At 41.5% G+C, this 26256-nt stretch overlaps 1 protein-coding gene across 1 annotated transcript in view; it reads right to left on the bottom strand.

The window, feature by feature from the left end:
• Window positions 1–1395: 1395 nt before the first annotated feature.
• SLC15A1 (solute carrier family 15 member 1) overlaps window positions 1396–26256 on the bottom strand; it is a 57335-nt gene continuing 32474 nt past the window's right edge. Inside the window, exons 9-23 of the mRNA XM_086709126.1 lie at window positions 26010–26092; window positions 22444–22530; window positions 21557–21646; window positions 19444–19488; window positions 19251–19283; window positions 19078–19166; window positions 18495–18576; window positions 16566–16685; window positions 15057–15203; window positions 14151–14200; window positions 5392–5499; window positions 5164–5275; window positions 4477–4620; window positions 3401–3508; window positions 1396–2477 (exon numbers count right to left, since the gene is read on the bottom strand). Of these exons, the coding sequence (XP_086565252.1) occupies window positions 2292–2477; window positions 3401–3508; window positions 4477–4620; window positions 5164–5275; window positions 5392–5499; window positions 14151–14200; window positions 15057–15203; window positions 16566–16685; window positions 18495–18576; window positions 19078–19166; window positions 19251–19283; window positions 19444–19488; window positions 21557–21646; window positions 22444–22530; window positions 26010–26092 (1484 nt within the window). The 3' untranslated portion in view covers window positions 1396–2291. The remainder of the gene's footprint in view (window positions 2478–3400; window positions 3509–4476; window positions 4621–5163; window positions 5276–5391; window positions 5500–14150; window positions 14201–15056; window positions 15204–16565; window positions 16686–18494; window positions 18577–19077; window positions 19167–19250; window positions 19284–19443; window positions 19489–21556; window positions 21647–22443; window positions 22531–26009; window positions 26093–26256) is intronic.

Raw genomic sequence — 26256 nt, 5'->3', positions numbered from 1 at the left:
TAAGAGAAAGGCATAAAGCAAGAAAACATGAGGACCAAAAGACCCTGCGTTACTGACTTAGCCGGATGTGTCCCTTCCGCTGTCCCCGCACCATGATGTTTGCTATCGTCCAATACCTTGCATCTACAACACCCATGCTGTCACCTGTCAGTCTTGATGATGTTTGGAGAAGTGGCTAATAATAGCTACAGGGAGGATGACTCTGGAAACTCAGCCCTGAGCAGCACAGTGGCCTACTTCCATCTGTGCTCTCCTCATACCATTTAAAGGTCAATAGAGACCACGTAGGCATCATCTCCATTCATATGCAAAGCATACCCCAGTGTTCACATCAGAGTCAAGGGGGTTTCATTCAAACATTGGGGAGTCTATTGTGGGCCAGATACCTTCAAACCAAGGATTTTTAAAGCTTCAGATTGTATGGTATTCTTTGCCTTGTAGGAGAAATGAAATCTAAAAGGTCCACTAAAAATCTGAAAGGACACTTAGGACTAGAATATCTTTCTTTGGAGGATTTAGAATTAGTTCTCTTTCAATGATTGGCCAGAGCAGGTAATGACAACTGAGCCCTCGTCACTGTAGCTACTGGTCTGCTCCATCAAAGGCACCACATGTGAATCAAAGGGCAGAATGATCAGGGAGGCAAAATTAGTAGTTCCTCATAGCTACTCTTTCATGCCAGACTTCGCTCATTAGGCTCATTCCCCTCACTGTTGAACATTCAGTTCCCCGCCTCTACCAGCATACCCCTCCCAGCCTGAGGGGAGCACATTGAGGCCCACTATGTTGCAGAGAATGAATGGAGAACGAGACACACACAAGAGCTTTCAGCCTAGGCAGAGTTGGACAGGGTGAACGGCGTGAGTGCAGTGGGTGGACGGCCGGGCTGGGGATGGGAAAACTCCTGGGGGAAGTGGCCCGAATCCTGAAAATCAAGAGGATTCAGCCGGGGGTGGGGAAAGGGTGGTTAGAGAGTATGTGTCTCAGGACCTGAGTTTTCTTCTGACCTGGAAATGAGAACTTGATGCTTTCCAGAAGAGGGTCATTGTTGGTTGGATTGGAGTGATCAGAGAGAAAGGAGATGTGTCATGAGAAGAGAAAGCCTCGTGGGCCTCAGTTAAAGAATGAGGACTTGATCCTAAGGGTCTTCAGCAAGGTTTGAGAGTCACATTGTTTCTCACTCTGGGTTTTTGAGCCTCCCCTTCCTTCAGTGTCCGTTGTGCAATGATGAGCTTGTGCACGAAGCATCTTGGAAGCCTGGCCCAGGCCCTTCCTCCTAATCCATTACAGGGGCAAGTTCCAACATTCAGAGCTGTACACAAGTTTGTTTTTGTAGGAGTGACAAAGCAGAATTTTCTGGGTCTGATAACCTGAGATAAATACTTACAGGATGAATCAAGCACGAAGTCTTTATAACGCTCTACAAGAATTTTTGTTCCAGCAGAAAAATGCTTATGAGTATCAAGAAAAACAAGATGGCACATAAATATGCACGTAGAAACCTCTATATCCCTGGGAAAAATAGGACTGGGAAGAAATAAACCTTGTATTTCATGTTCCTGGAATTTATTGTACGTGGGCATTGCTTTTGTTCATACTTTTATCAACCTCTGATGACACTTTATTGAGTGTACATGACTTTTAGAATCAGGACCCATGTTAAGGATTTCTTATCCTACCCCCAGAACACACAGACACTTGCTCTTAAGAACAGGAAGGTATTTCATACATTCCTGAAACTCCAAAAGTCATTACTGGCCTTTACCTGAGTGGTCTTTTGAGTCACACAAAATTTAAAGAGGTAGGGAATGGAAAAAACAAAACAAAAAACAAAAGGTAAAGTTATCAGTTAATACTAGCCGGTGCTTATTATATACCATTCTAAAGCCTGTAAATTCACTTTTTCACATTGGCTCCTGCCGCATCGAACAGTGTTTTCAAAGAGTGCTGGAATGCAAACAATATGGAACTTTGCCACCCTTTCAAAAAGTTTAGTCCAAAATAACTTCATTCATGTGGTAGAAAAGGAGTTAAAGGCAGGATATAGACTCATGGTTGTAGAAGTGTATGTATGTGTGTATGTGTGCATGCTTTAAATATGACTTTTCTTTAAAAAAAGAAAAAAAAAAAAGACTTCTTCCAGACTTTTAGGTTCACCACTGGCAGCTTTTAGAAAAGAGCTTTCTTGGTTCGCAATTCTGAAGTCTTCCCCATCAGAGTGTCCTGCCACCAGGGGACAGAAGCCAGGGCATGTTCCGGACCCAGTCCATCCTCCACTTGCTTCCTGACATTTACATCTGCGTCTGTGAGACGGGAGTCACCGTGGAATAGGTATTTTCCAGGCTCTTTTTCTTGTCATCATCATCAAACTGAGCCTCGATCTCCGCTGGATTGATGTAAGTATAGAAACGGGCCATGATGGCAAATATCACGCAGACAACCAGAAGCAAGGCCGCAAACAGAATGTACTCAGCCCACTTTAAAGGAATTGGAGTTGGAGCAAGAAAAAAAACAACAGAGACGATATAGGTTATGGTAAGGTACGCATCGGGAGCACATTTTCTTGCTATGTCTAGGTAAGAGGTGCTTTGTGATTAAATCGTTATGGACAATTGGCAGCTGTTACCATAGATACAGAATGGCCTGCTTTGCTTGAGTGCCCAGGTATAAAGATAACATTTTTTTAGCAGCAGCTGGAGTGCAAAAATCTAGAGTTTGGGGAGATGAGAGAAAATTTCTGAAAAACCCGCGTTAAGAGACATAGCTGGCCCCTAGAAGGATGGGGGCCCAGAGAACACCACACAGTACCCTTGAGGGAAAAATAATGTGCTGAATTGTTCTAAGTTAAGACCCCCACGTTATCTTTCGGCAGTATCTTGAGGTTATGAGCACACAGCATTAGCGTATGCTCTGATGGGACCAGAGAGAGAAGTAAAGAAACAGACAGGGTAAGGGACGACCCCCTTATGAGGTACAGATGCCGAAGTGTGGAAGGGAACGGTTTCAGTATCAGAAAAGCCCTCGTTTTATGTTAGCTGGAAAAATTACAATCGCCTTTAGAATGGCTCCACCTTTAGATATTACGAAGCTTTCTGGAAAATATGTCTGGCTTGGGGCCATTAAGCTGCATTCACAGAAGCTAGGAAAGATCTTTCCTTTGGCAGTAAGCCACACTAGGATGTAGGTATGTTAACCCAACCTAGTTATTTTGGTTGTCACTTTCCAACTGTGCAACACCGAGGGTAAATATGGAGAATCAGCACACGTTTGGCCAAAAGACTGTTTGCTCATCACCCTCTCTGTCTGGTTTTATCCAATCATTACCCAATCATTAGAGTCATCATGACGACCAGTGACACATAAGACAGAGGCTCGTACGATCTCTTTGTCCACTCTGTACCTGTTCGCTGAACTGGCCTGCTCCTGCTACAATAAGCACAATGATGTTGCCGACAGCCACTGTCAACAGCCATCCCGCCTGAAGCACCGACTTCATGTTGGAGGGGGCCTGAGGAAACAAAACAAAGTGAATCCCGATCTAAGCTGCAACCACAGAGCTGGAGAACACAACTTACTGATTCTTTAATTAGGCAGTTCACCCTAAAAATGCACACTGAGGGGTCGCCTGGGTGGCTCAGTCAGTTGAGCGTCCAGCTCTTGGTTTCAGCTCAGGTCATGATCCCACGGTTCGTGGGATCGAGCCCCATGTGGGGCCCTGCGTGGACAGCACAGAGCCTACTTGGGATTCCGTTTCCCTTTCCCTTTGCCCATTCCCCCTCTAAAAAGTAAATAAATATTTTTAAAAATGCACATTGGGGTGCCTGGGGAGCTCATTCGGTCAGGCATCCAACTTTGGCTCAGGTCATGATCTTGTAGTCCTGTGAATCTGGGCCCCGTGTCGGGCTCTGTACTGACAGCTCAGAGCCGGGAGCCTGCTTCAGATTCTGTATCTCCCTCTCTCTCTCTGCCCCTCCCCTGCTCACACTCTGTCTCTCTCTCTCATAAATAAACAGACATTAAAAAAATAAATAAATAAAAGCTAGGCCTTAATCAGTGTGTCTACTGGTAGCTATGAAGAGATCGCAACTGAGCCTTAATGATCACAAAGACACGGACTTGGAAGTGAACGCCAGTAGGAACAGCTGACATCTTAGTTGTTTCAGAGTATAGAATTCGCTGCCTATCATGACCCTGGTCACGGTCATTAATACAGTTCTTCCCACGTAGGACTCTAAATCTCTAGTATATGATATGGGAATTCAGCATCATATGATATACACCCCCAAGAAGCTAAACAGAGTCATAATACTATTCGACAACTTGGTCATCTCAAAAGCCTTGTTTGGTGGAATTTACCATAATGCTTTCTCGCATTTTCTGAACTATGAACGGAGAGCTTATGTAAATTAAGTCCCAGCAGCATTTTTTGAAGGCAGGAGCCTGGGGGAGGGGTGGTAGAAACAGTGACCAAGAGACCTGAGAATATGAGAACTCCAATCCCGTGACAGAGAAAACCACTTCACCGCAGGTGATCAGGAAATACTGTGGGATCTGCAGAGCCATGTTAACTGTGTTGGGTGCAATATCTTCAAACATGTGCAATTCAGCACAGCCGTCACTCTAAACCAGTAAGGCAAAAAGTGAGAAGAAATTAAAATGGAGATTGCTTCTAAAATAAAAATTGCTCAAACAGGCAAATGGAGTCTGGACTTCTAGGATCACGTCAGATGATTTGTCAAGGAAGTACACATTTTAAACGTAAATATGCAACAGTGCATTTTATGCTCGTGATGAAACAGCCTTGGGGAGATTTGAAAATCTGTTCACTGGTGTTTTTCTCTTAAATCAGAGAGCACGTTGGAAGTCGGGTTTCTTTAAAATGTTGCCATCTCTTTGGACTAAAAGTTCGTAAGTCCATGTAAATAGATTATGAAGCAGCAGCAAATACTAGCCAGCATGAACTTTTAGACTTAATCGGTCTGTTTATTTTTATTCTAAAAATGACAGTGAACTTAAGTCAATGCTAAGTTAAAGGATCAGTGGAGAACTGAATGAATTCTAAGCCCATTTAAAATACAGACACTAATATTACCCCAGTTAAATCATTAGCATGACCTAAGTGTTTGCGTACGAGTTCTGATAACAACAGAATGAGTTACTGACCTTCCTTCTGATTACATAGGTATAGGCACTACCGAATTCCAGGTTGGATGATTGAAAATCATTCTTACACTGTGGTGGAGTCTGTTGTGTTGGGCTTAGCGTAAAGCTTTTTCTATAAAGAGAAAGAGTAACATAGGTAAACATTCCTGGTTTTAATAGCTTTGATGTATTGTTTAAAGAAGAAGACTCGAAACCGTTGAACTTTAGAGCACAGTGACCGGTACTTACACGCCCAAAGGAAAAAACTGATATTCGCTGGCATTGTGACTGGTGACGTTCACATACACTTTTCCATCCATTGTGATGTTGAAGCTGTCATCGAAACTATTTATAAATCTGAAACAGAAAACCATCTGTCTTGTGACTGGACTATGGGATACTTGGCTTTGGGTCATAGTTTGTGCACCTGAACTTGGGCTATGCTCTCTTTTGGAAGGAGTTTAAGATGTTTACAGATTTCTAGACTATATATATATATTTTTTTATCTTTTTTTTTTTTTAATTTTTTTTTCAATGTTTTTTATTTATTTTTGGGACAGAGAGAGACAGAGCATGAACGGGGGAGGGGCAGAGAGAGAGGGAGACACAGAATCGGAAACAGGCTCCAGGCTCCGAGCCATCAGCCCAGAGCCTGACGCGGGGCTCGAACTCCCGGACCGCGAGATCGTGACCTGGCTGAAGTCGGACACTTAACCGACTGCGCCACCCAGGCGCCCCAGATTTCTAGACTATAAAGGCAGAAAGAAGCGACCCTAGTTTGGTCCTTGTTCACCTGCTCATGAAAACACACCCCAGAGAATTTACCACAATTCTCTCCCCACAGCTGTTCTAAGTACTTTGTAACTAGGTACCATTTCTTTTCTTAAGTTTATTTATTTATTTTGGGGAGGGGGAATGACATGAGTGGGGGAGGGGCAGAGAGAGAGGGAGAGAGAGCATCCCAAGCAGCCCCAACTTGGGGCTTGATGTTACAACTGTGAGATTATGACCTGAGCTGAAATCAAGAGTCAGACGCTTAATGGACTGAGTCCCCCGGGTGCCCCACTAGAAACTATTTTAATGGTATGTTAGGCTGTTAGTATGGATTGAAATAGGTGCCGAGCACCCCCTTCAGGAAGGCAGCGTGTCTTTGTGTTCCTTGCTCAGAAGCTTTAGAGCTAAAGCAGTGAAGCCCATGTAAATAGTCCATGAAGAAGCATCAAATACTGGTCAGCGTGAAAAGCAGAAGTTGCCTGGTACCCTAACAGACAGTCTCCATCGGGGGCTTCTTTTTGGGGGGTGGGGATGGAAGGCCATTTCCTGTCCTTTACCTCTTAGAGCCTGAGCAGGGACAGGCTCCAAGGAGTGGAGAGGAAGAAGTGGGCCAGTTCAGCAACAACCAGAGACAGTTTTGGGGGAGCTCCCTTCAGGTCTGCAGGTCCTCGAGTGATGGTGACTGGCACCCCACTAGAAAACAGATAGGAGGGCAGCACCCACAGGACTTGCTGCTAGGTTCCAAGGCTTCCGGGTTCTGCAAAGTCCCCTATGCCTCAGCTACACATGGAGCCAGTTGAGTTGTTTGCCTTCAAAGGACCATATAGATGGTGACAGTGTAGACAGATGATTAGATCCCATCCTTAAATGTTCCGGGCTGCAGAAGACGCTGATGCTCTTGTCCTACACAGGAGAGGAGGGTGCTGGCCCAAATAAGACCAGCTGATTTTTCCCACCAGATAGGTGAGTGAAAGCTTTCAGCAGGTTATCCAATTTAAAGGATGGGAAGTAATGAGATTGTATACCTAAGTACTGTAGAGAACAATTTAACCTGTACATTCCTAAAACATATGGCCGAATTTCATCAGCTTTGTGGCAACAAGTAATGTCGGTCAAATTCTAGGTACTGGGAGAACATTTCTCTGAATTAAGCTCAGGTGCTAAAGTCCCTGGGCATTGGATTTGATGTAGTTTGACAGGTGCTTAACATAGAACACAGAATGTGACACCGGTCAGCAGGACCCTAGGTCCTAGGTAGACCCCTAGGAGTGAAATGGCTGGGTCATATGGTCACTCTCTGTATAACATTTTGAGGAACAGTTTTTCAAAGTGTCTGCCTCATGTTGTCATTTTACATTTCCACCAGCACTGCTGAAGGATTCCGACTTGTCCACATCCTCACCAACACTTGTGATTGCCTTTTTTGTTGCTTTTGTTTTTGTTTTTGGCTAGAGCCTAGTGAGTGTGAAATGGTATCTCTGTGGTTTTGATTTGCATTGCCCTCATAATTAATGATGCTGAGCATCTCCTCCTCTGTTTTTAGGCTGTTTGTATATTTTCCTTGGAGAAACATCTCTCTAAAAATGTCCCATTTAGGGCAGGGGAGAGGGGAAATGGGTAATGGGCACTGAGGAGGGTGCTTGTTGGGATGAGCACTGGGTGTTCTATGTAAGCGACGAATCACTGGGATCTCTGCCCCCAAACAAGAGCACACTGTATACATTGTGTGTTAGCTAACTTGACAATAAATTATATATTAAAAGAAAGAGTCCCATTTAAAAATTGGGTTATTTGTGTTTTTACTCTTGTGTTATACATTCAGAATCTCTCATCAAATATATGAATTGCAAATATTTTCTCTCATTCTATGGGTGCTTTACTTTCTTGATGATTTCATTGGTAGTAAAAAAGCTTTCCATATGATGAAGCCCAAGTTACTATTTTTTTCTTTTGTTGCTTGTCCTTCTGACTTCATATCCAGGAAACCACTGTCTAACCCAAGGTCACAAAGATTTACTTCCAATTTTTGTACCACCAGTAAATAAAAATACTTGTAAAATATTGGGGTTTTTACTTTGCTCATTCTTTTAATATATTTTAAAATTAGTTATTAATTTGGTATAATAATTTATGTATATACTTAATAACAGATACCATATTGATACATTTTGGGTATATGTTCAAAATATTTTTATTGGATGTGATAAAACTTTTGAAGCCTACCTCTCTAGGGAAACTTTGCACATGGGGACAAAAATACATGTATGAATGTGAATTATGGCTGTTTGGAAAAATGGCAGTAACCTAAATTTCCTTGAAGAAGAGAATGGGTAAATAAATTATGCGGTGGAATTTTATATAGTGGTTTAAGTGAGTGGAGATAAGGGATACATGTAGCCATATGGTTAAATATTAAAATACTATTTTATAATATTACAGAACATAAGCAGGAAAATAACATATTGAGTTGAAAAAGGCTCAAAAACATTATTTGTAAATATGTACATATATAGCAATATGTAATGCTAAAAAATTCATGAGAAAGATCCATATCAAATTCTCAACCAACTTTTGACCAAAGCATCATTACTTCATGTAAAGGACTCTTTGAAGGTAGTCCAGATATGTCTTGCAACTAATTTACCGATACCACATAATTAAAAGGATTCCATTTTAATTATGTATTCTTTCTGTGTATTCTTTCTTTAATTCATGCATTACTCAGAAATCTGACCTCCCGAAATTCTTGGAGTTGTCCTATTTATCAGTTTCTGACATTAGTTTTTCAGAACTTCCCTTTTTAATGGGTTGTCTCCCAGACAATGCTGAAATAGCAAATCCTTTGATCCACTAAGGATTTAATGTTGCCAGTGAAAGGAAAACAAGTTCCTGGCTTCTCTTTTTACCACCCTGGCTGGGTTGGTGGGGTAAAATGTTGCTGGTTTTATGTATCTCCATAAAGACAATTTAAAGAAAGGGAAAAAGAATGAAGCTTTAGCATAGCACCAGAATGAGAAAGGACACCACGATTTAAACTGTTCAAAGTTTCCAAAGTTAGGAGACATTTTTGAAGAAATGAAAATGATGATTCTGAGGCACAAAGGAAATACCAGAGGCACTTCCAGCTCAGACGAAATATGAAGATCAGGAAAGGGCCAAGTGACCATCATCAGAAGATTTCCTTCCGGGTCTGCTAGGACAGTTGTGTGTATGTGCATGCGTGAGGGATGGAAGAACGATCTAGAAGACACAAAAGAAGATGTCATGGACTTAACTATGTCTCCCGGCCCCCTCTCTCCAATTCACATGTTGAGGTCCTAACCCTCAATACCTCAGAATGTGACCGTATTTGGAGGCTGGGTCTTTCAAGAGGTAAAATGAGGTCATTAGGGTGGGCCTTAATCCAAGATCACTGGTGTCCTTATAAGAAGAGGAGATTAGGATACAGACCTACAGAAGAAAGACCATATGAAGACACAGAAGATGGCCATCTCTAAGCCAAGGGGAGAGGCCTCAGAGAAAATCAGCCCTGCTAATGCTTTGATATTGGACTTCCAGCCTCCAGAACTATGAGGAGATAATTTTCTGTTGTTTAAGCCTTCCAGCCTGTGGTACTTTGTTATGGCAGCCTTAGCAAACTCATACAGAAGAGAACAAAGAAAGAGAGGAAGAGCCAAAAATCGAAAGGGCCTAGGGCTGGCTACTACCCACATGCAGTTATACTGCAGGGAAACCTGAGCACACCAAGGAGAAAGAAGATACGGCTTGGTGAAACGAAATTAAATCAACTACAGAGAGTGGCAGACGCTGTCTGTCTGTCTGTCTATCTGTCTATCTATCGTGAGTACAATTAGGTGCTAGATGCCAACAGAGATAAGATTCTAGAGTTCTGGGAAGACAATGGCGGCTAACCTGTGACCAAGTGTGAGAACAGAAGAGCACTCCCAGGCAAGCAGGGACTCGCAATTTACCTCACAGCTTTTCTTGGTCAGATATTTGAGCACGGTCTTAGCAAAACAAGAAAGGTGTCCAAGAAAGATGATATGGAGTTCAAGAAAGGAAGGCGCTAACCTGGGCAAACAGACAATTCTAGGAGGACAGCGGCATCTCAGGACTACAGAGCAAATGCCCTAGTTAGATTAAAGAGCGTGCTCGAGAGTTGGTTCTCAAAGAGGAAAGTGAATTCCCTTGATCCAATCCCTGGAGATAAAGATTTATCCTTTTGTCAACAAGAGGCCAAGTGAGTTACAGGAAAAAACAAAGGTTGTGCAAGAAAACCTTAGTTTAAAATTAAAGCAGTCAGGGGCACCTGGGTGTCTCATTCAGTTGAGTGTCTGACTTCAGCTCCGGTCATGATCTCACAGTTTGTGAGTTCGAGCCCCACATCAGGCTCTCTGCTGTCAGCACAGAGCCCGCTTCAGATCCTCTGTCCCCCTCCCTCTCTGCCCCTTCCCTGCTGGCATGCTCTCTCTCTCTCTCTCTCTCTCTCTCTCTCTCTCTCTCTCTCTCAAAAATAAACATTAAAAAAAAAAGAATTAAAATTAAAACAATCAAGATGTAGTACCACCGAACAATTCAAGGTATATAACAGAATATTCCAATTAATCTTGACATTCAGAACGTTTCCATTTGAGGATATATTTTCTTTCTTTCTTTTTTTTTTTTAACGTTTATTCATTTTAGAGACAGAGAGAGACAGAGCATGAATGGGGGAAGGTCAGAGAGAGAGGAAGACACAGAATCTGAAACAGGCTCCAGGCTCTGAGCTGTCAGCACAGAGCCCGACACAGGGCTCGAACTCACGGACCATAAGATCATGACCTAAGCCGAAGTCAGATGCTTAACTGACTGAGCCACCCAGGCGCCCCCAGTTCTATGAATTTTAACACATGTCTAGATTCATATAAATACCACTACAACCAGAATACAGACCAGTTCCCCAAATCTCCCTCGTGCTGCCCATAGCCAAACCTCTCCTCCACTCCCAACCACTGATCTGTTCCCACATCCTTATAATTGTTTTGACCATTGCCAGAATGCCATGTGAATGGAATTATATAGTACGCATCTAACTTTTTTGAGATCGGCTTCTTTCATGGCATGATGCATTTGACATTCATTTATATTATTGTATATGTCAATAGTTTGTTCCTTTTTTGAGTAATATTCTTTTATGTGGATGTACTATAGTCTATTGTCTGTTTATCCATTACCCACTGAAGGCCATTTGGGTGACTTCCAGTCTTTGGTGATTATGATTAGAGGTTCTATGAACATTCGTGTATAAGTTTTTATGTGAACGTAAGTTTGCATATATTTTTAATTAAAATATTTTTTTAATTTAAATTTTTTTTAATTTGAGAGAGAGAAAGAGCACAAGAGCACAAGCAGAAGAGGGGCAGAGGGAGGGGGAGAGAGAGAGAAAGAGAGAAAGAGAAAAAGAGAGAGAGAGAGAGAGGGAGAGAGAATCTTAAGCAGGCACCATGCTCTGCTCAGAGCCTGATGCAGGGCTCAATCCTATGACCCTGGGATCATGACCTGAACCAAAATCAAGAGTCAGATGCTCAACTGACTGAGCCACCCTGGTGCCCCAAGTTTGCATTTCTTTAGGATAAATATCTGAGAATGGATGGCTGGGTTGTATGGTAAGTATGCATTTGACTTTATAAGAAACTGCCTCACTGTTTTTCAACAAAGCATGGTTACTCTGTCTCCTCACCAGCATTTGGTATTATCAGTTAAAAAAAAATTATTAGAGCCGTCTAATAGGTATGTCATGCAACTCACTGTGGTTTTAATTTTTTTAATGGCCAATGATGTTGAACATCTTTTCACATGTTTATTTGCAATGGATATATCTTCTCTGTTGTAATGTAAAAATCTTTTGCTGTTTTTTAACTGGGTTATTTTCTTATTATTGAGTTTAGAGAGTACTTTATGTATTCTGGATACAAATACTTAGATATATGATTTGTAAATATTTTATGCCAGAATGTAGCTTACCTTTTCATTCTCTTAACACTGAGATTTACAGAACAAAGGGTTTTAGTTTGGATGAACTCTAATTTACCTATGTCTATATATCTATATGTATATATTAAAATGAAATATTATTCAGCCATTAAAAAGAAGGCACTCCTGCCATTGTGACAACATGGATGAACCTAGAAACATCATGCCAAGTGAAACAAGCCAGACAGAAAAAGACAAATACTGCATGGCATCACATATATATGGAATCTAAAAAAAAAAAAAAAAAAAAAGTTGAACTCATAGAAGCAGAGAGTAGAATGAATGGTGGTTGCCAGGGACTGGGGGTGGGAAACAGGGACACGTTGGGTTAAAGAGCACAAACTTAGTTCCAAGAGGAATAAGTTTCGAGGTTCTAATGTACAAATGGGGACTATAATTTGTAACACCATATTGTATACTTCAAGTGCACTAAGTGATTAGATCTTAAGCATTCTTACCACACACGCAGAAGGTAACTAAGGTGATTGTGTTAATTTGATTGTAGTAAATGCTTCACAATGTATACATATATTGAATCATCATGTTGAATACTTTAAATATATACAATTTTATTTGTCATTTTATACCTCAATAAAAGTGGAAAAAGTCATAGAAAAATACTGCTATGATTTTGATAGGAATTGCACTAAACCGAGGGGCCAGTTTGGGGAGAATTGACATTGTCACTATATTAAGTCTTCTTTTCTTTTAACTTTTATTTCTTAAATTTATTTTTATTATTTTATTTTTTTAAAAGCCTTTTAAAGTTTACTTATTTTTGTGAGACTGTGAGCGGGGGAGGGACAGAGAGAGAGGGAGACACAGAATCCAAAGCAGGCTCCAGGCTCTGAGCTGTCAGCACAGAGCCCAACACGGGGCTCAGACTAACCAACTGAACTGCAAAGATCATGATCTGAGCTGAAGTTGGACACTCAATCAACTGAGTCAACCAGGCCCCCCTTTTTTCTAACTTAAAAAAAATTATTTTATTCATTCATTCATTCATTCATTCATTCATTTATATTTTAGAGAGAGGGCTTGTGTGCACACGTGCACAAGCAGGGAGGGGCAGAGGGAAAGGGAAAGAGAATCTCAAGCAGGCTGCATGCTCAGCACAATGCCCAATGCGGGGCTCAATACCACAACCCTGAGATCATGACCCGACCCAAAATCAACAATTGGTCACTCAATTGACAGAGCCACCTTGGTACCCCTATATTAAGTCTTCTAATCCATGAATCCAGCATATCTCTCCATTTATTTCACTCACTCTTAGTTTCTTTCATAAGCCTTTTGTAGTTTTAGTTCTCAAATCTTGTATGTGGCAATGGTCAAAAAAATGATAAAGATGTGGGAACAGATCAGTGGTTGCCTTGGGCTAGGAGTGGAGGAGAGGTTTGGCTATCGGCAGCACGAGGGAGATTTGGGGAACTGGTCTGCATTCTGGTTGTAATGAATGGTGTTTATATGAATCTAGACCTGTGTTAAAATTCATAGAACTGTACACCATGTTTTATTAGATTTGCAGCTAGTATTTTATCTTTTTTTGGAGCTATTGCATAGTTTTAGAGTTTCAGTTTCCAATCATTCATTACTGGTATATAGAAATGTGATGCTTTGTTGTGTTGCCCTTGTATTTTGTGCCATTTCTACACTTGTTCCTAAACTCACTTACTGATTCTATGAGTTTTTTGGTAGTCTTTGGGACATTCTGTGCAGATACTTATGTCATCTGTGAGTAGGAATAGTTTATTTCTTCCTTTCCAATCAAGATGCTTCTTTTTCTAGTCTCATTGCACTGGTGTCTAGAAGGATACTGAATAGGAGTGGAGAGCGCGGATGATCTTACGGGAAGAGCATTCAGACTTTCACCGTTAAGTGTAACGATAGCTTCGGTTTTTTAGATGTCCTTTTTCAGAGTAAGGAAGTTCTCTTCAACTACTAGTTTGTTGAAGTTTTTTTTTTTTAAAATCATGAATGGACACTGAAGTTTATTAAATGTTTTTTCTGCATCCATTGATATGATGATATGGGTTTTTTTCTTTAGTTTATTCAGATGACAGTTTATCTTGATTGATTTTTTTTTTTTTTTGAATATTGAACCAGCCTTACATTCTTTGGATAAATTCCCACACTCTCCTTGTTACAGCTGGACTTTATTATGGGAATCATCACTTCCATCAGAAGCTGATAAAACTTAAGTTTTAAAGAAATATACATACCTGATGCCATTTTCTCCTTTTTCTGGCTTCTGGTTAAGGCCATCTTTTACCTGAGAAAGAAAGCATTTTCAAATCTTATCCACTTGAATAAGTTCAGATTACCATTTCAGCCTTTGAGAAGGAGAATTACGTTGACATATATCCTAGGAGCCAAGGGCATAATGATTATATGTGCAGGGCTCCAACCTTTGGCCTTGGTTTTCTTTAAGGTTAACATGAGCCTCCACAATTTTTGATGCTTGCTTTCTGGAGGTTCCACAGAACCCTACTGTCCAGGAATTTGGAATGAGTCACTCAAGAACTCCCTAATAAAACACATGACCAAGAAGTCTTAATTCCATATTGCAGTTTTATAGAAGGTCACCTAAATTTACCTTATAGAATACCCACAACTCCTTCACTTGGTTCAACTATACCTTCATAGTTTCTTTATATGTGGATTGGCTTATAAGCACTTGTATTTTGTCATGAAATATTTTGTGTATATTTTTATTGCTTTTACCTAATATGTTTACTACATTTTTAAGGGACTGCTTTAATTTTCCAATTACTCAGTCAGTGTGAATTTTATAACCAATACAATTAAAGATATATTTAAAATTTTATCTCAAAAAGTTGCTAAGAATGCATATATGTATTCTGTGTGACTTGTATGCACTCGCCCCCCCCCACTATATCATGCCCCAAAGTTCTTTTTGAACATTTTAATTAATATTAATCCTTCCCATCTATCACTCAAACTTTTATTGGAAGTCAAATGACTTGTACCCTTGAAGAAGGAAGACTTGAAGATGATCTTATATAATTATAATTATACTACATGGGGTAAAAGAAAGTCACACCATTCACAGGCTGTTTCCAACATCACAAATAGTAAAGAATCAGCTGTAGGGTCTAACTACTTACCACGCGGTAGTTATTGGGGGCCCACACTAGCAGGGTATGGCGATGGCCCTGCTCAAACTTATGAGTTACTGGAGTGATGGGTAATCCAGTAGAAGAGATGTTTATACTTGTCAGTTTGTCTACATCAAACGTCATAAATTCATTTGTCTATAACGTGAGAAAAGGAGTCAAAGTTAATACCATAGCATCTTATTCTGCACTGTCACGCAGAATAACTGCACACTGCCATGGCATATCATTTGACATCCCCAGTTGATGTTCATACACATCAAAAAAATGCCTTGAGGGGCGGGGCGGGGGGTGCTTGGCTGGTTCTGTCAGTAGAGCATGTGACTCTTAATCTCAGGGTGGTGAGTTCAAGCTCCACATTGGGCACAGAAGCTACTTAGAAAGAAAGAAAGAAAGAAAGAAAGAAAGAAAGAAAGAAAGAAAGAAAGAAAGAAAGAAAGAAAGAAAGAAAGAAAGAAAGAAAGAGAAAGAAAGAGAGAAAGAAAGAAAGAAAGAAAGAAAGAAAGAAAGAAAGAAAGAAAAAAGAGAGAGAAAGAAAGAAAGAAAGAAAGAGAGGAGGGAGGAAGGAAGAAAGAAAAGCCTTGCAGAAGCTGGCATTGGTTTGTCTCAGCCTCCCACCCACTCTTTTGAACTCTGTCATGAACTTCTTTAGTGTTACACAAGAATTATACTTTTTGTACAGCATTTTACTATTATTTCATTTTATGAAAATAAATGTTCTGGAAATCATTTCCACCACTGGTCAAAGAGTAGTTTTAGAGGAAAAGCCGTAACCCTGGTGACAATCAGTACTGGGCTGCTCTGAGCACTCAGAAGTCAAATTTTCTTTTTTCTTCGAGATTGTCAGTTTCATAAGCTATAAGGGAGCGGTTCTTAACCGTGGCTGAACAGGAGTGAGACCAGTTAAATCAAAATCTATGAGGTATCAGAATTTTCAAAGCTCTCTAGGTGATTCCAGTATGGACCCAAGGATGAGAACCTCTAATTGAGACCAGCGACCATCCAGATTAGGGTTTTCCAACCTTGGCACTATTGACGTTTGGGGCCAGATAATTCTTTGTTGTGGGACTGTGTGTCAGCATCCCTGGCTTCTTACATATGAAATGCCAAGAGCACACTCTCAGTTGTGCCAATGAAAAATGTTTCCAGAAATTACCAAATGTCCCCTTTGGGGGCAAAATAGCCCCTAGTGGAGAACCATTGCCAGATCCTTGCTGTTTAAAATGTGGATCCATGCATGAGAGAGCATGTTAAAAATGCAGCATTTCAGACCTACTGATTAAGACTCTGCATTTCATAAGCTCCCCAGGTGATTCACATGTACATTAAAGTTTGAGGCACACTGGTCTGGAGTGAGGCCAAAATGAGACCAAGATAACAAGACATTTCACTTCTGGACTTGTTGTAGGAATTACATAAGGGTCAAGAAGATAGTTTCTTCAAAACTATTATAATTCAGGTCAGAAGATAAAAAAGGAAGTTGAATTCCCTTCTACTTACCTGGGACATTTGGTCAAGCGTTACCGCGCTTCCAGGAAAATATACAGTCATGTTATCATTTCCTATATTCAGTACTTTAATCTGGACTTCGTTTTGTTTGGGGAAGACTGGAAGAGTTTTCTGAGCAAAATAAAAGAAGATTAGCAGTGATGTCTCCATGCATATTGAAGATAAGCTTGCCCTAGCACGACAGTCACCACCCCCCACCCCCACCCCTGCTACAGCACAGAAAGCCGCACCGGCTGAGATACCAAACTCCCCTGTGAAGTCTTCAGTTGTTCACCTCATGGCACCCACAGAAAATGATGCTTGTACAAAACATGGAAGAAATCACAAAGAGGCTGCTCCGGGTCTTACCTAGCCACCTCCAAGTCAAAGGATACCAGGTTATGAAGCCTGTTCTCTGAGGAGGTCAGAGTAACCACAGCCCAAGTGAATGTTTATCTTGTTGTGACACGTGAGATCTACTCTCCTGGAGGCCACCATCATCCCCTCTAACTTTGGGAGCCTGGACCACAGCCTTGACAGTGCTCTCGACATCCTTCCATAGGTATTTTATGCCCTCCTGCCTCCACACGTTCCTTCAGGGCTTCTGCCTTCTCCCTGTAGTGCTCTCTCTCAAATCCTGGGGTCCATGGAGCAATCCTTTCAATTCTAGTCTAGAAGCCTACACTAGTCCCACAGTTCATTTTGCACAAAGCGAGCTATGTTCCAGAGCAAGTGAGTACACGCACGTTCACAGGAACACGACGCACGGTAGCCAAAACATGAAAGCAACGCAAATGTCCACTGACAGACGAATGGATAAACAAAACGTGGTCCATCCAACAGTGGACTATGATTCCACTTTACCAAAGGAGATTCTGACACCTGCTACCGCATGGAAGAAGCTTGGGGACATTATGCTTGGTGAAACAAGCCACCCAGCAAAGACCACTTGGTGTATGAATCCACTTAGATGAGGTACCAAGAGTGCACGAACTCATAGAGACAGTAAGTGGGATGGTGGTTGCCAGGGGCTGGGGGAGGGGAGATGGGGAGCTGTTTTTAATGGGCACAGAGCTTTAGTGTTGCAAGATGAAAAGCATTCTGTAGATTGATTGCACGACGCTGTGAATGTATTTAACATGACTGAACTGTATACTTAGAAATGGTTAAGATGGTGAATTTTTTAATGTATGTTTTGTCACAATTCCAAATTTTAAAAAAATTTAAAAAGAGAGAAGGAGGGAGGGAGGGAGAGATAAAGACAGAAACAGAGAGAGACAGAGAGAGACACACACACAGAGACAGAGGGGAGGAGACAGACAGAGACAGAGAAAGGAGGAGGGGAGAGAGGTGGGAGGGGAGTGTTTACCTCCTGTCTTACACACTATGTAACGCCCATTTCCGGGGCCTGGTCTCTAACAGCACTAGAAACTTGGTTTAGTGCCACTGTGGGTCCAACGGACTGAGTGTGGACTGGAGTGGGGACTAACATCACTGGAAACTTGAAATCACAGAGGCGTCTTCCCAAAGACAATTTACATGTTTTCAAAGTGCTTCTTGTTTGTTGAGTGATGAACTTCTAACCAGACTTCCTAGGAGTTCAGATTGCAAAAAACAAGTTCCATGAACTCCCGCTCCCCTTACATAAACTGTGTCAATGGAAACTCCCCGTGTCACCGCCATGCATACTTCTCAAGTGAAGCACACCCATCTGACTCTACTGCAGGCTGCCCCCTTCACAGTGACGAGAACCTGTAGTGCGCACTGCCCGAAAAGGACCATTTTGCCCCTGCAACACATCGACATTGTCTCTGGCTCCAGGACAGTCTGTCGGCAGAGACCCTGGCCTCCCCTAATCCCCACAGCCCCGGAGAAAGAAGCCTTCCGAACGTTCCACCTGACCCGCAGGAAAAGCCACTGGGGGACCAGAGGGCAACTCACATCAATTTCTACTTGCACAATTGCCGCCACCACGAAAGCCATGGAAGCCAGGAACATTCCAACTGTCATCTTCTTCAAAGAGCTGAGACATAAGTAAGAGTGACTCTCAACCAGCCTCATACACAAGCGAGCTAATGATAACGTTCCTTTCCCGCCATCCACCCAAACAAAACTAACTTCCCTGTGAAATACTGTTCGAAAGTATCTCTTCCTCTCTTATTTCTGATTGAGATGAGGAAGGATATATATAAGGGAGCTTATTTGCATTTTCACATTTAATTTCTAGAAACTATGGCTTAGGCGATACGTTGGATGACAGTTAACATTTCTATCATCTACATATATGAAAGCTTTAATTAGAAGCTTTTCAGGCTGCCTTTTACAGCACTTTTATGTTAAGGGCAAATTTCCAGACACATCAGCACAGAGACCTCTCATTCAAATATAATTCTTTAAAAACCCCATCATATAGGTGGTGTGCTGGAAGGGGAGACATTCTTTCCAGCTGATGGAGTGAGGTCTATTTGCAAAGCCCTGGGACTGACAGGGCCTCACCCCCACCTCCAACCTGCTGAGAACCTACGTGAAATTGAAGCCACATTTTGCAATCAGAGGATATATCACGGCATCCACAATGGGGACCATGATGACGATCAAGATGGCGTTCACGGTCTGTGAGTGGAGTGGAGAGGAACCGTTAGCTGTTGTCTCAAAGGTACTTTGATCTCAGAAAGCAACTTAAACATCTTCTCCTACCTGCATCTGGTCCGGCTGAATTTCAAGAAGTCCCTGAAAAGAGCAGGGGGGAAAGTCTCACTGATCAGTTCCCAGAGGTGATCAGTTGGGGAGGATGAAGAATGTCGTGACAGGGAAGGGAAAGAGGGTGAAGGGACTAAAACAGAAGAGCGGTGCCCAGGGGAGGGAGAATAGCTGGACGTCCCGAACTTACAATTTTCCCACTCATAGCTGTGGCTTGCAGCGTCCACCTGGAGCCCTAAAAATGAATACGTTCACTGCATCATTTGGGAACATGAGTTTTAAACGTTTTACAAGTCAATGTTGCGTCTCTTCCAGAGCAGGAAGGAGGTCTGAAATGTTATGGGATTTAAACCTCAAGTTTATCTTCCAGCTCCATTGTCACGCTGGGTAAAACCAAACAACTTGCATTTCTGCTGCACAGGTTAACACAACATATAGTTCTCAACCCCAGGGAAGAATCTAGAAAGCGCTCTTCTGAGAGACGGCCATCCTTAGGAAATACAAAGACACAGGCTGGGGCCTGTTGGAAAGCATGGCATCACCTATAAGGTGGAGGCAGCTACGTACACGTAAGATATTCTACATTCACTGGCATCACAGTTTCAAGAACATCTTTTTTTTTTTTTTAAGTTTATTTATTTATTTTGGGAGATAGAGGGAAAGCGAGCATGAGTGGGTGAGGGGAGGAGAGAGAGAGAGAGAGAGAGAGAGAACCCCAAGCGAGCTCTGCATTGTCAGTGCAGAGCCCAATGTGGGGCTCAATTCCACAAACCACAATATCATGACCTGAGCAGAAACCAAGAGTGGGACACTTAACTGACTGAGCCACCAGGCGCTCCAAGAACATCATTATTGTTAAGAGCCATGTTTGACAGTCTAGGCTGTCCTGAAGTAGAAATCCACCAATAGCATGATGGTTCAGGGGCGCCTGGGTGGCTCAGTTGGTTAGGGATCCAACTCTTGATTTTGGCTCAGGTCATGATCTCATGGTTTGTGTGATCGAGCCCCACCTTGGGCTCCATGCTGATGGTGCAGAGCCTGCTTGGGATTCTCTCTCTCCCTCTCTCTCTGCCCCTTCCCCTTGCCCTCCCCATCAAAATAAATAAATAAACATTTTAAAAAAGACTGATGGATTTAACCCTGCAGCCTAGTTACATTCAACTTATTTTATATAAAGAGGATTCAGGACTGTATACAGGTACATGTGATTATTTCCATGGAGGACTGAACACATAAAGTTTTCAATCTGTCAACTCCGTTTAGAAGGCATTATGGAAAGTCAAGAAGTACACCACTGCTTGAGCTCTTAAGAGATGTCAGGCATGGATCACTTTATGCACGGTCTCTAATTTGATCTGCACAGCCTTGCCATGGGCGATTACCCTTCCAGGAGCATTACAGAATCCGCCCCCCGCCCCAGTCATACAGCTAGAAGGTGATGAGTGTACTTCTAGAGCAAATCTGATTCCTATTCAGCTGGTTCCTATTCAACACGCAAAACTGCCTCCCTGTGCTTAAGATGCTGGTCTAAATCCCACATTTACAACTAAGGAGATTAATGTGTTCACTCAAATTTTTTCCAAGAGTTGTTTTGTCCTTTTAATAACCCTTCCTGTACAATAAAAGGACCTGCGTTTATAATTTTTTTTAAAGCTGCAGTTTCTAGAAGAAACACTATCTCATTACTCTGGCAACCGAGTATTCACGCATTGAGTTGTTTAACCCAAATCTGAAAACTTCCTAGGCACACGTCTTCCGGTTGCAGGAGCAAGAGGAGGGTGACAAGGCACTGATCTGGGTTTGAGTTCTTTGCTCTGGTCAGAATGACTTAGGTAGTCATTTCACATCCTTGGATGGTACTTCTAGCTCAAGCATTCTATTTTAGAGCAGAAGGTATCAAGGCCTTTTGCAGCTTAAATGTTCTGTGGATCCCATAAAAGGCAATACTGTACATCCTCTGAGCACACTGTATCAGTAGAAAAGCTCTTTATTCTTGGTTTCGCTGGTAAGAGTTCTAGATACTTTGATCAAATCTTTCCCAAGGCTCTGTAAGCTGACCACACCTGATTTTCTTCATTGTTTTGCAACAGAAATGTGGATAGAACCATCTAGAGTTGTGGTGTTGTTTTTTTTTTTAAAGAAACTCAGTGTGATCTAACACTTAGTAAATAAACGAAGTATAAAAAAGAAACTGGAAGAAAACGTTTTTAGAAGCTAAATACTAAGTACTGCCCTGTCCGTGGTAGCGCCCAAGGAATTTTGCTAAATAAAGATGTAAAGAAACACACACAGCTTTACATTACCTGCTGGTCAAACAAGGCCCAGAACATTGGGAGCGGGATATACAGGAACATCACCCTCGTAACCATCTTAATTTGAGAGATGAGCCGCTCCTGTGGATGAAATGGGGAAGGATGAATCAGTGTCATTCACAGCTGTCAGCAGTGTTGTTTCAGTATAGACACGTGCAACCAGAGACAAGCCGGGAGGTGACTAATTGTTCCAAAGAACCCTCCCGCAAATTTTTTTAGAAAACCCAGAATTCCTCAGCTATTTAAAATGAGTGCGAATGTCAGTTTAAAAGGCATCTTACTAGGGGCACCTGGGTGGCTCAGTCGGATAAGCGTCCAACTAGACTTCAGCTCAGGTCATGATCTCACAGTTCGTGAGTTCGAGCCCCGCATCCATGCGCTGACAGCATGGAGCCTGCTTGGGATTCTGTCTTCCTCTCTCTGTGCCCCTCCCCCGCTTGCTCTCTATCTCTCTCTCAAAATAAATAAGAATAAACTATAAAATAAATAAATAAATAAATAAATAAATAAATAAATAAAAGGCATATTACTAGAATTTAAATGTAATTCCAATAAATGTAACCCTCATCACCACTGTTCACTGATTCTTCTGTTTTCGCACTGGTTACGTGACCACAATCACACATAATTAATAACCGATTCTACCAAATGAAAACCTATGAAAAGATAATGTTGTTTGCAGCTATACCCACCGTTTATCAAGCTCTTCTCAACATTAACACACATTCTTGCATAGTCTTGTTCAAAACACTAGTCAGGTTTACAAGGATACAACTGATAATTTTGTCCACGTGGCCTTAATCATACGAACCGCCACTGTGGCTGTTCCCGTGCTAGAGGAAGACCCCAAGAAAACTGCAGCGATAACGGTCACTCACATCATATTTCTCTTTAGCCCAGTCCAGCCAGTGCTCCCTCTTGGGAAACTCCTTACTCCGATGCTTAAACCTATTTTTGAGGGCAAACTGAAGGAAGGAAGAAAAATCACATTTCAAAACAGAACCGATTACTTTATGAGGGAAACACATTTCAATACAACTGCCTTTAATGGAAAGCTGTGTTTGTGAGAGAAGCAACGTATATATCGTATAAACTCGTGTAATGATGATGCTAAAAGAACCTGCATTTATTCCTAATCTCTTTCTAACTATGAGCCTTTGAGTGGGGTAAACAAAGCCATATTCTTACTACTTGACTCTCTGGGCCCTCTAGAGAAGAGCATTCAAGAGAAATATAATGTATGCCATTTGTGAGTTCGGTTTTCTGCTGGCCATAGTACAAAGTAACAGGGATCTAAGTCAATCAGAGAAAGACAAACACCATATGATTTCGCTCATCTGTGGAATTTAAGAACAAAACAGATGAACATGTTGTGGGGGGGGAAGAGGGAAACAAACCAGGAGAGACTCTTTTTTTTAAATTTTCTTTTTAATGTTTATTTATTTTTGAGACAGAGAGAGACAGAGCATGAGTAGGGGAGGGGCAGAGAGAGAGGGAGACACAGAATCTGAAACGGGCTCCAGGCTCTGAGCTGTCAGCACAGAGCCCGACGTGGGGCTCGAACTCACAGACCGCGAGATCATGACCTGAGCTGAAGTCGGACGCTTAACCGACTGAGCCACCCAGGCGCCCCTGGAGAGACTCCTAAAGATAGAGAACAAACTGAGGGTTGTTGGAGGGGAGGTGGGCAGGGGGATGGGCTAAATGGCAATGGGTAGTAAGGGTATTGTGATGAGCATTGGGTGTTGTATGTAAGATATGAATCACCAAATCCTATTCTGGAAACCCAAATTGCACTGTATGTTAACTAACTAGAATTTAAATAAAAATTTGAAAAAAAATAACAGGGATACACCTGAAACTAATATAACACTATGTTAACTGTACTAGAATTAAAATAAAAAAGATATATATAGGGGCGCCTGGGTGGCGCAGTCGGTTAAGCGTCCGACTTCAGCCAGGTCACGATCTCGCGGTCCGTGAGTTCGAGCCCCGCGTCGGGCTCTGGGCTGATGGCTCAGAGCCTGGAGCCTGTTTCCGATTCTGTGTCTCCCTCTCTCTCTGCCCCTCGCCCGTTCATGCTCTGTCTCTCTCTGTCCCAAAAATAAATAAACGTTGGAAAAAAAAAATTAAAAAAAAAAAAAAAGATATATATATAAATGTAAAAAAAAAGTAACAGGGAAACAGGTAAAATTCATTTTAAATATGTTATATATTATTTAATCCAATAAATCCAAATGATCTTACATATGATCTTAATATGTAATAAGAATAACTTTAATATTAAATCAATAATTATTTAAACAATTATTAATAAATTAATAATATTAAATATTACAATCGAGAATTTCTATATTTCTTTTTTCATACCAAGTCTTCAAAACCCGGGGCATATTTTATACTTACAGAACATGATCAATTTTTATCAGAACTATTTGATTTATATTTACTTTTCATAAATTTATGTTTGAAAAACTAAATTTATATACCTAAGTTGTTCCAAATATACTTAAAAGTTTTCCACTCACTGAACTGAGTATCAGTTTTAAAGTGTAAGAGTGAAAGTAATAATAATAAAATAAATTTTTTAAAAGATTTTTTTTTTAAGTAATACACCCAACATGGGGCTCAAACTTACAACCCTGAGTCCAAGAGTCGCATGCTGCACAGACTGAGCCAGCCAGGTGTCCCATTAAAATTTAAGAGTGAAGGAGCACCTGGGTGGCTCGGTCGGTTAAGTGTCCGACTTCGGCTCAGGTCATGATCTCGCGGTCCGTGGGTTCAAGCCCCGCGTCGGGCTCTGTGCTGACAGCTCAGAGCCTGGAGTCTGCTTCGGATTCTGTGTCTCCCTCCCTCTGCCCCTATCCCACTTGCACTCTTCAAAAATAAACATTAAAGGGGCGCCTGGGTGGCACAGTCGGTTAAGCGTCCGACTTCAGCTCAGGTCAGGATCTCGCGGTCCGTGAGTTCAAGCCCCACATCAGGCTCTGGGCTGATGGCTCAGAGCCTGGAGCCTGTTTCCGATTCTGTGTCTCCCTCTCTCTCTGCCCCTCCCCCGTTCATGCTCTGTCTCTCTCTGTCCCAAAAATAAATAAACGTTGAAAAAAAAATTAAAAAAAAAACATTAAAAAAAAAGTAAGAACTCACAATATAATATAGCAATATATAGGAAATTGTGTAATTTAAATTAATTTGAATGAAATCTAATTTAAAATTCTGTTCCCAGTTGCACATGACACATTTCAAATGTTTGAGAGCCACATGAGGCTAGTGGCTGGACAGTATAGATCGACAATAACATTTATTTCCTGCCTTTATTTTTTTTTAATTAATTTATTATTATTAAAAAATTTTTAATGTTTATTTTTGAGAGAGAGACAGAATGCTAGTGGGGAAGGGGCAGAAAGAGAAAGAGACACAGAATCTGAAGCAGGCTCTAGGCTCTGAGCTGTCAGCACAGAGCGTGATGTGGGGCTCAAACTCACGAGCCTTGAGATTATGACCTGATCTGAATTCAGATGCTTAGCTGACTGAGCCACCCAGGCACCCCTTTCCTACCTTTAAATGTGCCTGTATGCATGTACATCACGTTGATGCACATGGAAGAAACCATATTCTGCATGTTCCTGTCACCAAATTGTCTTTGGAAACAAGACTTCCGATGGCTACATAGCATGGCTACATCTACTAGAAGTTAAGCACTGTTCTCCTGCAATTTTGTGTTATAAAATTTTGCTGTTATAAATATGACATTGATAATCTTCTACATGAATCTGTGTTCATTTTGTGTGTTCACTTTAAAAAGTGATTTTCTCAGTCTTAATTCTGAAAGTAGCATTACTGACACTCCAGACCCTTGAGATGCAGCATCAAACTATGCCTCTCCACTTCCGTTTCACTCTTCCTGACCCGCATCAGCCATGGTTAGTCAGCGTGATAGCTGAACAGTCACTCTGCTTTGCCTTTCTTTGACTACCGATCTAATTCGAAAGTTCAAGAGCCATTTCTATCCCTCCCTTTTTCAGTTCAGTTTGTGTCCTTTTCCATTTGGTCAGTTTTATAAGAAACTTTAATTACCAAAATAGTTAAGAACATTAAGAAAATGTTTAAAGAGAAGTCAATGTTGGGGCACCTGGGTGGTTCAGTCGGCTAAGTGTCTGACTCTTGGTATTGGCTCAGGTCATGATCTCACAGTTCATGAGTTTGAGCCCCACGTCAGGCTCTGTACTGACAGTGAGGAGCCTGCTTGGGAAGCTCTCTTTCCCTCTCTCTGCCCCTCCCCGCTCATGCTCTCTCTCTGTTTCTCTCTCTCTCTCTCAAAATAAATAAATAAACTTAAAAAAATAAAGAAAAGTCAATGTTTCATTGCATTTTAATTTGAAGGAGGTAGAAGGTTCTGGGGTGGCTAAATATCACTGACAGAGAAAGCTACTGAAATACTTACACCAATGCACTTGACAACTTTAGCCATGACATTACCCTGGGGCTGAAACTTCTTGTACATTCCACTGCCAATGACGAACACAACTGGGAAGGCAAAAGAAGACGTTAACAAGGCGTTTGACAGAACTACCTGTGACGTAGAAGACGTGTTTTTATTTGAGTTACAACCTTGTTTTAGAAATACTGGGATTACTCACAGAATGGGCTTGCCTTCCTATGTCCCAGTTTGGAAAGTGCTTTTGATCCTA

Source organism: Puma concolor, chromosome A1, assembly GCF_028749965.1.
Source record: "Puma concolor isolate L17-30 chromosome A1, mPumCon1.1.hap2, whole genome shotgun sequence".
NCBI lineage: Eukaryota > Metazoa > Chordata > Mammalia > Carnivora > Felidae > Puma > Puma concolor.
The sequence above is the reverse complement of the archived record's forward strand: the minus strand, read 5'-3'. Positions and strand labels throughout refer to the sequence as shown.